Source organism: Stegostoma tigrinum, chromosome 30 (genome assembly GCF_030684315.1).
Source record: "Stegostoma tigrinum isolate sSteTig4 chromosome 30, sSteTig4.hap1, whole genome shotgun sequence".
Taxonomy (NCBI): Eukaryota; Metazoa; Chordata; class Chondrichthyes; order Orectolobiformes; family Stegostomatidae; genus Stegostoma; species Stegostoma tigrinum.
Window position 1 is genome coordinate 45858421 of NC_081383.1, and position 13694 is coordinate 45872114.

Here is a 13694-nt window from a genome sequence, read left to right on the forward strand (position 1 = left end):
GCATTTAAATGGTCATTGGATAAACATATGGATGATAATGGAATAGTGTAGGTTAGATGGGCTTCAGATTGGTTTCACAGGTCGGGGCAACATTGAGGGCTGAAGGGCCTGTACTTCTTTAGAATTCCTACAGTGTGGAAACAGGCCCTTCTGCCCAACAAGTCCACACTGAACCTCAGAACAGCCCACCCAGACACATCCCCCAATAGCCCACCTAATCTACACCTCCCTGAACACTATGGGCAATTTTGCATGGCCAATCTACCTACCCTGCACATCTTTGGACAGTGGGAGGAAACCGGAACACCCGGAGGAAACCCAAACAGACACGGGGAGAATGTGCAAACTCCACACAGACTGTTGCCCAAGGCTGGAATCGAATCTGGGTCCCTGGTGCTGTGAGGCAGCAGTGCTTACCACTGTGCCATCTTGTTCAATCTATTGTATTCACTGTTCATAATGTGCTCTTCAAACTGGGGAGACCAAATGCTGTTTGGGATTACAAAATATTTCCATTCAGTTTGCAAGCAGAGCTTCTTGTGGTCTACGACTGTAATCCTGACACTGAGCTCTCTGGACTTGGGCACTCTGGTCAAGTTCAGCATTAGCTTGAGGGAGCTCACCTCATCTTTGGATTTGGCTCTCTGGACTCAACATTGAGTTCGTGATATTCGACCATCGTATATTTTTGTTTCCTGTCCTTTGCATATTTCTCCCATTTGCATTTTCAGACAGTAGCACACTTGCTTCAGGCAGGTGATTCTGATTAAAGAGTCGCTGGACTTGAAACGTTAACTGATTCCTCTCCACAGATACTGCCAGACCTCCAGCAACTGCCATTTCCGTACCATTCCCTTTGGTCCTGGAGAGTTAACCGATGTGCCATTCAGTCTCTCACTGGCGCCCTATACTTTCCTTGTCACCACAACCCCTCTCTTTTGTTCCAAACATCTCTGATCTCCATACTAAATTCTGTTGGAAGGTCTCATAACTGACAGACCGAGCGCTACCTCTCGCCTTCGCATCAGCTGCGGAATGTTGCGTGGCTCTCCTTCGGAATACCACTCTGATTGACAGCTGCCTACCCCAATGGGGCACGAAGTCAGGGGCGGGCGATGACGTACGCACGCACCAGCAGTAAATGGGAGCAGGGGGGAGGCGGGACCTAAGTCTGGCCCCGCCCCTACGCTTTGTCTTTGTTCCCGGGCCCCGAGGATTTCTAATAAGGGGAACGTCGTCCGATGTTCAGAGAATACAGGAATTTCTAAGTTCAGGGTAAAACTGCGAACTGGAGGCAAAGAAACAATGAGTGAGACCAGGGGGGAGGGGTGGAATTAGGGTCTGGAAGGCGAGACCCCACTCAGGCGTGGGGTCTACAAACCGAGATTGTGTTGACGGGCTGGGGCGGGAAGGGGGTGTCTGTAAGAAGTGAGAGCCTGCGGGTGGAGTGAGGGGGCCGGGGCTTCTAGAAAACGAGACCCCTTGGGGAGGGGTTTTAGAAACCGGGTCTTCCGGGGTGGGGGGGGGGGTGTCTGTGTGTGTCGGAGACAGGGGTGGTCAGGGGAAAGGGTCCAGAGGATACTGACTGCCAGTGGCGACTGCCTCTAAAAAAAACAGGATCTGTCGGCTTAATGTTGTGACATATTGAGAGAATGGACTCCCTCTGAAACAATGTTTTCATCCCCTTTACCTTTGCGAATTGGCTTGCTGTCATTGAGGACCCATCCGGAATTTCGTCCCCTTTCCGAACTGCAGGAGCAAAAACTGCATTTACATGTAGAGATTACACAGCGTGGAGCTGGAGGCACACAGCAGGCCAGGCAACATCAGAGGAGCAGAAAAGTTGACATTTCAGGACAGAAACGAAGGAGGATCCCAACCCGAAACGTCAGCTTTCCGGCTCCTCTGATGTTACCTGGCCGACTGGGTTCCTCCAGCTCCACACTGCATTGTCAATGACTCCAGCATCTGCAGTTCTTGCTATCTCTGATCTGCATTTACATAGCGCGATTCACACATCAGGATGTCCCTCATCACTTTCAAGTAAAATTAGTTCCATTGAAATGTGATTAAGTTTGAAGGAAATATCGCAGAATTTTGAGTTTACTGCAACTTCATACAAATAATATTGTGATAATTACCAGATACTCTGCTTCTGTGATGAGAGATGCATAAATATTGTCCATGTCCCTTCAGAGTGCATCTGTACAATGAGAAATTTTTCATTCACCTGACAGCGTAGATAAGACCTACCATTAATGTCTCATGTGAGCGATGGGACCTCTGACAGTGCAGAACTCCCTTAGTACTGCATTGGATTGACAGCCTAAACTGTTGGACTCAAGTGGGACTTGAGCCTATAACCTTCTGAGTCAGAGGTAAGGAGTAGTCCTTTTTCACCCCAAAACCAGACCAGGTGATCCTGTGGCTCACATTCCAGCCCACAATAAATGTGGCTGAGTACATTAAAGAAAGGAAATGACAAGAGTTCCTGCATCCTAAAAGTAAACCGAACTGGAAGGTGCCACATGCTGTCTGTAGTTAAATATTCAGACTTTAGTGATAGTCACACTTTATGCATGAAGAATGGTATGAAGCAATGTTTCTGCAGCTTTACCTGGCCGGAATCAATGCCTTTTATGAGAGAATGGCAATGTAATAGCAGTTGGATTGCAGAGGGCTGATTCCAAATTGAATTGATGCCAGCAGGAGGCACAGCTTGTGGTGCAGAGGATTTCCAGCTCTGCAGGGATATACAGGAGATAACTTGAACTGTGTTCTGAATTTCTATGTTTGCAATACTGACATTTATAATTTACTTTACAGGCTGTTAGAAATGGAGGACTTACAGAGAGGACGGTCATATCTTACACCATGTCCAGATCTGCTAAATTTGCTCGATTCGCCAGGAACTGAATCTCATCAGCCTTTGAATGTGCTAGGGAAACACCCAATTCAGAAAGGGGACAAACCATTTGTGTGTTCAATGTGTGGTCGAACCTTCAGCCGCTCATTCAATCTGGAGAGACACAAGCGGAACCACACTGGTGAGCAGCCCTATAAATGTGATGACTGTGGGAAGGGGTTTAGTTATCCTTCTGAATTGGAAACTCATCGACGTAGCCATACTGGGGAGAAACCATTTGCCTGTTCTCTGTGTGGCAAGCGATTTAGTCAGTTGTCCAGTCTACAGACACATCAGGGAGTTCATGCGGCCGAGAAGCCATTCATTTGTTCAGTGTGTGGGAAAGGCTTTATTAGACCAGCTTATCTTGAAATCCATAGACGCATTCACACTGGAGAGAGGCCTTTCACCTGCTCCGTGTGTGGGAAGGGCTTCACTCAGTCTTCTCATCTGATGACACACCAGCGAGTTCACACTGGGGAGAAGCCATTCTCCTGCTCTGTCTGCATGAAACGATTTACTCAGTTATCAAGCCTGTTGGCACACCAAAGGGTTCACACAGGAGAGAGGCCATTCACCTGCTCAGAATGTGGAAAGGGATTCAAGACTTTTCCTAGGCTCCAAACTCATCAACGGAGCCACACTATGCAGAAACCAGTTATCTGCTCAGTGTGCGGGAAGGGTTTTAACTGCCCAGCTCATCTTGAAATCCATCAACGCAGTCACACTGGAGAGAGGCCTTTTAGTTGCTCTGTGTGTGAAAAGAGGTTCATTTGTTCATCCCATTTGATGAAACATCAACGCATTCATACTGGAGAGAGACCGTTCAGCTGCTCAGTGTGTAGAAAGAGATTCAATTGTGCATCCTATCTAGAAATCCATCAACGCAGTCACACTGGAGAGAGACCTTTCACCTGTTCTATTTGTGGCAAAGGATTCACTTGCTCCTCAAACTTGTTGACACACCAACGAGTTCACACTGGAGAGGGCCCGTTTACCTGCCCCTTGTGTGGTAAGGGTTTCAAGACCCTGCCCAAGCTTGAAACTCATCGACATGTTCACACTGGGGAGAGACCATTCACCTGCTCTGTCTGTGGGAAGCAGTTCAATTATCCATCCCAGCTGGAAACTCATCGACGCAGTCACACAGGGGAGAGGCCATTCACTTGCTCTGTGTGTGCAAAGGGATTCACTCGATCATACCATCTCCTCATACACCAGCGAGTTCACTCTGGAGAAAGACCATTTAAGTGTTCTGTTTGTGGGAAAGGATTCACTTGTTCACCTGACCTGCTGAGACACCAGCGAGCTCATGTTTTATGATACTGAGTGGTCTTAACAGCTGCTCCTTTGAATAACAATGAGGACTGAACCACGTTCACTCTGACAGTGAGGATTTATTTCTGCTGCTGTGAGTAACACATAGAATTGGGCTGCATTTCAATATTCTTAATCTAAGTCCAATAAATCTGTTTGTTTTAAAGATAGTGTGTGTTGAGTTTTCTTTTTAAAAAAAGACAATTTACAGTGTTCCTATAAGAGATGCTGTTCCAGACCTTTCCACAGGTCAAAGTATAAACCTCAATATTCACTTTTTAAAATCAGAAACAGCGCTAACTTCTGTTGGCAGATAATTTGTACTTTTTTCAGTATTAAACAAAATAATCTTCCTTGATCATCAAAAAGAATGACCTGATCTGGGAACTGATAGATAATTGGGGGCCTCAAATGTTCCTCTTCCCATATGGTTCAGCAATTCCTTCAGCACAGGAATGCTTCATAAAAACCATGTGAATGCAACATCAAGGGATAAAGACAAAGACTAACTCAGCAATACAGCAAAAAAGAAAAAAGAGCAAAAAGAACATGATGGTGTTGGAGATCATGATTGAAAGTTGTTGAACTTAGGGTTGAGTCCAGAAGGCTGTACAGTGCTGAGTTGAAACTTGTTTGTTGAACTTGTGTTGAGCATGCATTTAACTATTAATGCTCTGCAAATATAATTTCACTGCTCTGAAAGCAATGTAGCCTTGTACAGTTAAAAAACATGCACCATCTGAAGTTGCAAAAATCTTCTGGTATTTTCAGAACAATGTGGTCCCTTAAAACAAGGGGAAGTAAAACACACAGAGAAATAACAAAACATGAAGTCCACGTATTTGTCTGATAGTCTTGAGGATCAGCATCTTTTATTAGTCAAAAACTGTTAGAATTGTCCAGTCACCCACTATTCCTCAAGTTCTATTTAAACACATAATATGATGCAGACCATGTGATTCAAATATATTTATAATGTCATTTATATTAAGTTTGGGTTTTTAGTTTTAGTGACAAGTAGATTTTCTGTGTATTTGAAGTTAATTAATTTGTAAATAATTTTGTAGCTGTGATGATTTCTTTCAAACCAGTTCTTGAGGCCTTACTTTAGCATTAATGGGTTTTTGCATACATCGTCAGGGCTTTTGATTAAGAGAAAACATGCTTTAGTTTAGGTCAGCTTTAGAGAAATACCAATAGATTAGTTCTTTTTTTAGTTACATCATGAGTTTTGAGCAATCCTGTGAAGTCCTTCAGTGAAAATGATAGTATAGACTAGTGTTCTTGAGAAGGGAAGTTAGATTAGAGTAACAACTTAATGTTCATCTCAGACCAGAAGAATGCCATTAACCAGAGAAGGTTCTTGAAGCTGAATACATTTCAGCTCATGCATGAATTAAAGTAACATGTCATGTGGAATTATCAGGATGTCAGAGACAGGAACTCTGGTGTAAGTACTATATGTGTGCAGGTTTAAGGGTTTTTGGGTACAAAAGATGTTTTTCTTTTCAATTGACAAATATTTTGGGATTATTCTTTTAAAAATCTTTGAATTTGTGTCATAGTTACTTAGTTTGATTCATTATATTTTGATTTTCATATTCTTTTGTTAACTGTTCCATTGTCACAGTAAAATCTGCAGCATTGAAGGCTAATTCAGAAGTCACATGACAGCAGCTGATAGCCCAGCTTGAAATTACAAGCTTTTGCTTTCAGAGCACTGCTTCTTCAACAGGTGATGAAGGACTTCATCTGAAGAAGTAATAGTGCTCTGAAAGCTTGCTGGACTATAGCCTGGTGTTGTGTGACTTCTTACTTTGTCTACCTCAGTCCAGTGCTGGTACCTCCACATAAAGGCTTATGTTGCAGTGAGACAACACTTTATTAGTAAAAACAAAATAAGATTTATGAAGTCATATGTCAGTCTGGGGTCAGTCTTGTCCCAAAATAACATCAGCTGGGATTATAACAATGGAGACACAATTCCCCAGTTTTAATTCATTTTAGTGTTAATCCTGTAAAGAATTTGGCAACCTAGGTGACCCACTGGAGTTTTTGCTACATAAATAATGAATTCCTTGGGAATCTGTCATTCCAAGCTAAATTCAATGAGATTGCATGCAGTGTGAGGGAGAGCTTTTAAAACCAGTATATAGAAGGCGCTATAAGAAATGAGGCTGTCCTGGACTTAATTTTAGGTTAGCAAGTTGGGCAAATGATTGAAGTATCAAAGAGGGAGCATTTTGCATAAGCTGATCATAACTCTGTTAGATTTAAGATTGTTATGGAATAGGACAAGGATGGGTCTGAAATAACAGGTTGATTTTTTATAAGATCAGGTATGATTTAGCTAGAATGAAAGCCAATATGATTAGTTAAATCTGTGTCAGATGCATTCAAGAAGGAAATGGAGTACAGGACTGACGTGTTTCAAAAATGATAAAGAGTGGGACTAACAAATCCTGTAAACCCTATATATTAAGAGATACACAGGATTGGATAAAATGATAAATGGAGGCATATGGCAGATACTGAGGGATCCAAACAGTGGAAGTTCTAGAGGAGTACAGAATATGCATGGGGAAACTTAAAAAGGAGGCATGAAAAAATAGTGGCAGGGAAAATGAAGGAAAATACCAAGTTATTTTACAAATGCATTATGAATGGAAAGTCTAGGGAAAGAGTAGGTTATATTAAAAGCTACAGTGGTAACTTCTATGTGGAGTCCAGAGGATCTAGTTAGGGTTCTCAATAAATATTTTATGTAAGAGTTCATTCATGAGAGGGAAAATGTGGGTATATAATTCAGAGAGGAGTGTGATATGTTTGAAGAAGTTAGCATAGACAGAAAGTGGTCTGCCAGGCTTAAAAGTAAATAAATCCCCAAGGCCCTCTGAAATGTATCACAGGTTGTTGAGTAAGGCAAGGAGGAAATAGCAGGGACAATAGCTTTCAATTCCTTGCTGGCCACAGGAGAGATGCTGGTCAGGCAGCATTTATTGCCCATACCAAATTGCCCAAGGGTAGTTAAGAGTTAACCACATTGCTGTGGGTCTGGAGTCACATGTAGACTAGACCAGGCAAGGATGGCAGTTTCCTTCCCTAAAGGACATTAGTGAACCAGATGGGCTTTCTTCTGACAATCGACAATGGATTCATGGTCATCATTAGATTCTTAATTCTAGATATTTATTGAATTCAAATTCTATCATCTGCCATGGCAGGATTCGAACATAGGTTCCCAGAACATCATCCAGGTCTCTGGATTAATAGTGCAGTGACAAAACGACTAGGCCATTGCCACCACCATCCAGCAATGCTCCAACAACACTCAAGAATCTCGACATCATCCAAACAAAGCAGCCTGATCTAACGCCTTTAGCATTCACTCCCTCCACCAATACTGCAGAGTTATCATCTACAAAGTTCACTACAGCATTTCATCATGCCTGTAAAATATTTCAGGATTTTCCTTTATTTTACCTGCCAATATTCATTCATTCCTCTTTTTGCTCTCCTGATTTACTTTTTAAGTTTCCCCTTGCACCTTCTATACATTTCATAACTTTCTGCTGTTTTGAGTCCTGGATATCCACCATAAGCCTCCGTTTTCCTCTTTACTCAATCTTGAATGTCCTTTAAATCCAGGGTTCATAGAATTTGTCGGTCCCACCCTTCATTTAACATGAATATGTTGGCCTAATTTCCTATTCCCTACTTCCTTCTTGAATGCGCCTCATTGCTACTCTGACACAAATGTACTTGACCTTATTAAAATTCACCTTACCACCCGGTAGCACCTTAGGGAAACTTAAAAAGGAACACCTTGTGTTACCCACTTTAGAATTTTGGTTTCAGGCCAATTCTTGTCCATTTCCAACAGTCAGGAATCTACCTGAGTTATGATAGTTGTCTGCAAAATGCTACCATGCTGATACTTCAACCCCTTACCTAAAATTAAGTTCAAGACCACACCATCACTCGTAGGGCCGTCTACATAGGAGTTTAAAAAGCTGTTCTGGATGCATTTTAAGAATTCTGCTCCGTCTAAACCTAAGCTAGGGAATTTGAAATTACTTTTAAACTTGTGATCCTGAAGCTGCTGCTCCCCTAGCCAGGCTGTTCCAGTAATAATTATAAGACGTATATCCTCCCAATTATATGGAAAATCGCTTAGGTATGTCCTGTACATAAAAAGCAGGACAAATCCAATCTGGTCAATTACCGCCCCATCAGTCTACTCTTGATCGTTAGTGAAATGATGGAAGGTATCATCAACAGTGCTATCAAGCTGCACCTGGTCAGCGGTAACTTGCTCAGTGACGTTCAATTGGGTTCCGCCAATGGTCACTCAGTTCCTGGCCTCATTATGGACTTGGTTCAAACATGGACAAAAGAGCTGAATTCCAGAGGTCAAGTAAGAATGAGAGCCCTTGACATCAAAGCTGCATTCAACCAAGTGTGGCATCAAGAAGCCCTGGCAAAACTGGAATCCATGGGCGTCGGGGTCAAACTCTCCAGTTGTTGGAGTCCTACCTGAAACATAGGAAGGTGGTCGTGGCTGTCAGAGATCAGTGATCTTAGCTCCAGGACATCTCTGTGGGATCCAACAAGTGTGGAGCTGGAAAAGCACAGTAGGTCTGACAGTATCTGACGATCAGGAAAGTCAATGTTTCGAGCCATACCCTTTGTCAGGACTGGGGAGAGGGAGGGGAGCCCAGAAATAAATAGACGAGGAGGGTGGGACTTGGGTAGGGGTAGGTGTGATGGAGATAGGTGGATGAAGGTAGGGGCTGATGAGTGATAATGGGAACTGCAGATGCTGGAGAATCCAATATAATAAAGTGTGAAGCTGAATGAACACAGCAGGCCAAGCAGCATCTCAGGAGCACAAAAGCTGATGTTTCGGGCCTAGACCCTTCATCAGAGAGAGCTCTCTCTCTGATGAAGGGTCTAGGCCCGAAACGTCAGCTTTTGTGCTCCTGAGATGCTGCTTGGCCTGCTGTGTTCATCCAGCTTCACACTATTATTATGAAGGTAGGGGTCTATTGTGATATGTCAGTGGGAAGGGTGGAGAGGATAGGTGAGTTGGAAGAAGGTCAGGTTGGAGGAGGAGAGATTTTGATGCTGGTGAAGTCAATATTCAGGCCATTGGGTTGTAAGCTCCCAAGATGAAATATGAGGTGTTATTCCTCCAGTTTACGTTTGGCCTCACTTTAACAGTGGAGGAAGTTAAGAATGGACATGTCACCAGGGAGTGGTGGGGTGTGCGGGGATAGTTCAAGTGGATGGTTACTGGAAAGTCAGGTTGGTTGATGCATGCTGAACACAGGTGCTCCACAAACCACCTGTCCCCATTTGGGCATTTTGTCTGCCCAATATACAGGAGATCACATTGGGAGCAATGAATACAGTAGATGAGGTTAAATGAAGTGCAGGTTAATCTCTGCCAAATTTGAAGGGATTCATTCCAAATTCGTTCCAAACACCTATCCACTTCACCCTTCCCACTGGCCAAACACAATAACACCCTACCTACACCCATCTATCTCCATCTCACCTACCCTCACCCCAGCCTCACAACGCTCCCCCATCTTTTCATTTCTGGGCTCCCTTCTCCATCCCCAGTCCTGACGTAGGACCTCGGCCCAAAACATTGACTTCCCTGCTCTTCAGATGCTGTCTGACTGGCTGTGGTTTGCCAGTTCCACATTTATTGTCTCTAATTTCCAGTATCTGCAGCCCTTACTGTCTTCACATTTCTGCAGCAGTTCCTCAGGCTAGTGTCCTAGGGCCAACCATCTTCAGCTGCTTCATCAATGACCTTTCCTCTAACATAAGGTCAGAAGCGGGGATGCTTCAAAATGATAGCACAACGTTCAACACCATTCATGACTCCTCAGATACTGATGTAACTAATGTAACAAGATCAGGACAATATCCAGTCTTGGACTGTCAAGTGGAAAGTAACATTTGCGTCACATAAATGCCAGGCTATGACCATCTCCAATAAGAGACAATCTAACCACTGCCCCTTGACATTCAACAGCATTACCGTCACTGAATCCCCCATTATCAACATCCTGGGGGGTTATAGTTGACCAGAAATGCAACTGGACTCAGCACATAAACACAGTGGCTACAAGAGGGGAGGCATGGTGGCTCACAGCATCAGGGACCCAGGTTCAATTCCAGTCTTGGGCGACTGTCTGTGTGTAGTTTGCACATTCTCCCCATGTCTGTGTAGGTTTTTTCCAAGTGCTCCGGTTTCCTCCCACAGTCCAAAGATGTGCAGGTTAGGTGGATCGGTATGCTAAATTGCCTGTAGTGTTCAGGGATGTGTAGATTAGGCGGGATACTAGGGGGTGGGTCTGAGTGGGATGCTCTGAGGCTCGGTGTGGACTTGTTGGGCTGAAGGGCCTGCTCCCATACAGTAGGGATTCTATTCTGTGGAAGAACAAGTCAGAGGCTAGGAATACTGCAGTGAGTAACTCACCTCCTGACTCCTCAAAGCCTGTCCACTACCTACAAGGCACAAGTCAGGAGTACGATGGAATACTCCCCACTTGTCCGGATGGGTGCAGCTCCAACAACACTCAAGAAGCTTGACACCACCCAGGACAAGCACCCCGCTTGATTGGCTCCACATCGACAAGCATTCATTCCCTTCACAACTGACATTCAGCAGCAGCAGTCTGTGTGATCTACAAGATGCACTGCAGAAATTCATCAATGATCCTCAGACAGCACCTTCCAAACCCACGACCACTTCCATCTAGAAGACAAGGTAGATATATGGGAACACCACCACCTCCAAGCCACTCACCATCCTGACTTGGAAACATATTGCTGTTCCTTCTCTGTCGCTGAGTCAAAATCCTGGCACTGTGGATTAACCCACAGCAGGTGGACTGCAGCGGTTCAAGAAGGCAGTTCACCACACCCTTCTTAAGGACAATAAACGCTGGCCAGCCAGCGACACCCACACCCCACAAATGAATAAACAAAAATGCCCACATATCTACTATTCTATTTCTCTTGACCTGTTAGGAGCCCTATAGAATGCTTTCAGCAATTGATTGCTCTTGTTCAATTTTTAGGTTCTACCCATATGTCATCTTTTGAGGACCCTTCTAAGTTCATCCCTCACCCTCTTCTCCTGGAGAAAAAGGCCTGAACTGTCTCAGCCATCACCACCTTCCTCTGACTGGCTAAGCTCATTCTCACTTTGAACAGCTTCACCTTTAACTGTTCTTACTTTCTTCAGGTTAAAAGTGTGGCATGGATACCCACATGAGTCCCAGTTATGCCTGTCCCCTTGTTGGTATGTGGAACATTCCTTGTTCCAATCCTACTTGGGACCCTCTCCACAACTCTTTCTCTGGTACATCAATTACATCACAGGTGCTGCTTCCCTTTCTCATCTGTGGAAAAAATGATCAATTTCACTTCTAATTTTCACCCTGCTCTCACCTTCACCTGGTCCACGTCTGACTTCCCCTTTACCTTCTTAAACATTTCTGTTTCCGTTCCTGGGGATAAACTGGCCACCAATATCAGTTATAACTCATCAACTGCCACAGTTACCTGAAATATAAGGCCATAAGACATAGGAGGGGAAGTAAGGCCATTCAGCCCATCGAGTCCACTCCGCCATTTAATCATGGCTGATGGGCATTTCAACTCATTTAACCGCACTCTCCCCGTAACCCTTAATTCCTTGCGAGATCAAGAATTTATCAATCTCTGCCTTGAAGACATTTAACATCCTGGCCTCCACAGCGCTCTGTGGCAATGAATTCCACAGGCCCACCACTCTCTGGCTGAAGAAATGTCTCCTCATTTCTGTTCTAAATTGACCCCCTCTAACTCTAAGGCTGTGCCCACGGGTCCTAGTCTCCCTGCCTAACAGAAACAACCTCCCAGCGTCCACCCTTTCTAAGCGATGCATTATCTCGTAAGTTTCTGTTAGATCTCCCCTCAACCTTCCAAACTCTATTGAATACAATCCCAGGATCCTTAGCTGTTCATCATACGTTAGGCCTACCATTCCAGAGATCATCCGTGTGAAACTCTGCTCGACACGCTCCAGTGCCAGTATGTCCTTCCTGAGGTGTGGAGCCCAAAATTGGACACAATATTCTAAATGGGGCCTAACTAGAGCTTTATAAAGTCTCAGAAGCACATCGTTGCTTTTATATTCCAACCCTCTTGAGATAAGTGACAACATTACATTCGCTTTCTTAATCACGGACTCAACCTGCCAGTTAACCTTTCGAGAATCCTGGACCAACACTCCCAGATCCCTTTGTACTTCGGCTTTATGAATTTTCTCACCACTTAGAAAATAGTCCATGCCTGTATTCTTTTTTCCAAAGTGCAAGACCTCGCATTTGCTCACGTTGAATTTCATCAGCCATTTCCTGGACCACTCTCCTAAACTGTCTAAATCTTTCTGCAGCCTCCCCACTTCCTCAGTACTACCTGCCTGTCCACCTATCTTCATATCATCGCCATCTTTGCCAGAATGCCCCCATTTCCTTCATCCAGATCATTAATATATAAAAAGTGAACAGTTGCGGCCCCAACACTGAACCCTGTGGGACACCACTTGTCACCAGTTGACATTCCGTAAAAGAGCCTTTTATCCCAACTCTCTGCCTTCTGTCAGACAGCCAATCCTCAATCCATGCCAGTAGCTCATCTCAAACACCATGGGCCCTCACCTTACTCAGCAGCTTCCCGTAAGGCACCTTATCAAGGGCCTTTTGGAAGTCCAGGCAGATATCATCCTCATATATCAACTATAGACATGTGGAGACGGTTTAAGGAACAGTTGTTGGGAGTGATGAGTAAATATGTCCCTCTGAGACAGGCAAGAAGGGGTAAGATTAAGGAACCTTGGATGACGAGAGCGGTGGAGCTTCTTGTGAAAAGGAAGAAGGTAGCTTACATAAGGTGGAGGAAGCTGGGGTCAAGTTCAGCTAGAGAGGATTACATGCAGGCAAGGAAGGAGCTCAAAAATGGTCTGAGGAGAGGCAGGAGGGGGCACGAGAAAGGCTTGGCAGAAGGAATCCGGGAAAACACAAAGGCATTTTACACTTACGTGAGGAATAAGAGAATGATCAAAGGAAGAGTAGGGCCGATCAGGGATAGCATAGGGAACTTGTGTGTGGAGCCTGAGGAGGTAGGGGAAGCCCTAAATGAGTTTTTTGCTTCTGTCTTTACGAAAGAAACCAACTTTGTAGTGAATGAAACCTTTGAAGAGCAGGTGTGCATGCTGGAATGGATAGAGATAGACGAAGCTGATGTGCTGAAAATTTTGTCAAACATTAAGATTGACAAGTCGCCAGGCCCGGATCAGATTTGTCCTCGGCTGCTTTGGGAAGCGAGAAATGCAATTGCTTCGCCACTTGCGAAGATCTTTGCATCCTCGCTCTCCACTGGAGTCGTACCTGAGGACTGGAGAGAG

At 44.3% G+C, this 13694-nt stretch overlaps 1 protein-coding gene across 1 annotated transcript; it reads left to right on the forward strand.

The window, feature by feature from the left end:
• The first annotated feature begins 1141 nt into the window (after positions 1-1141).
• On the forward strand, positions 1142-4388 carry LOC125465771 (zinc finger protein 229-like). The gene is made up of 2 exons (XM_048559611.2): positions 1142-1275; positions 2827-4388. The coding sequence occupies exons 1-2, from the start codon at positions 1142-1144 to the stop codon at positions 4226-4228; spliced, it is 1536 nt and encodes a 511-aa protein (XP_048415568.2). The 3' UTR covers positions 4229-4388.
• The last annotated feature ends 9306 nt before the right edge of the window (positions 4389-13694 follow it).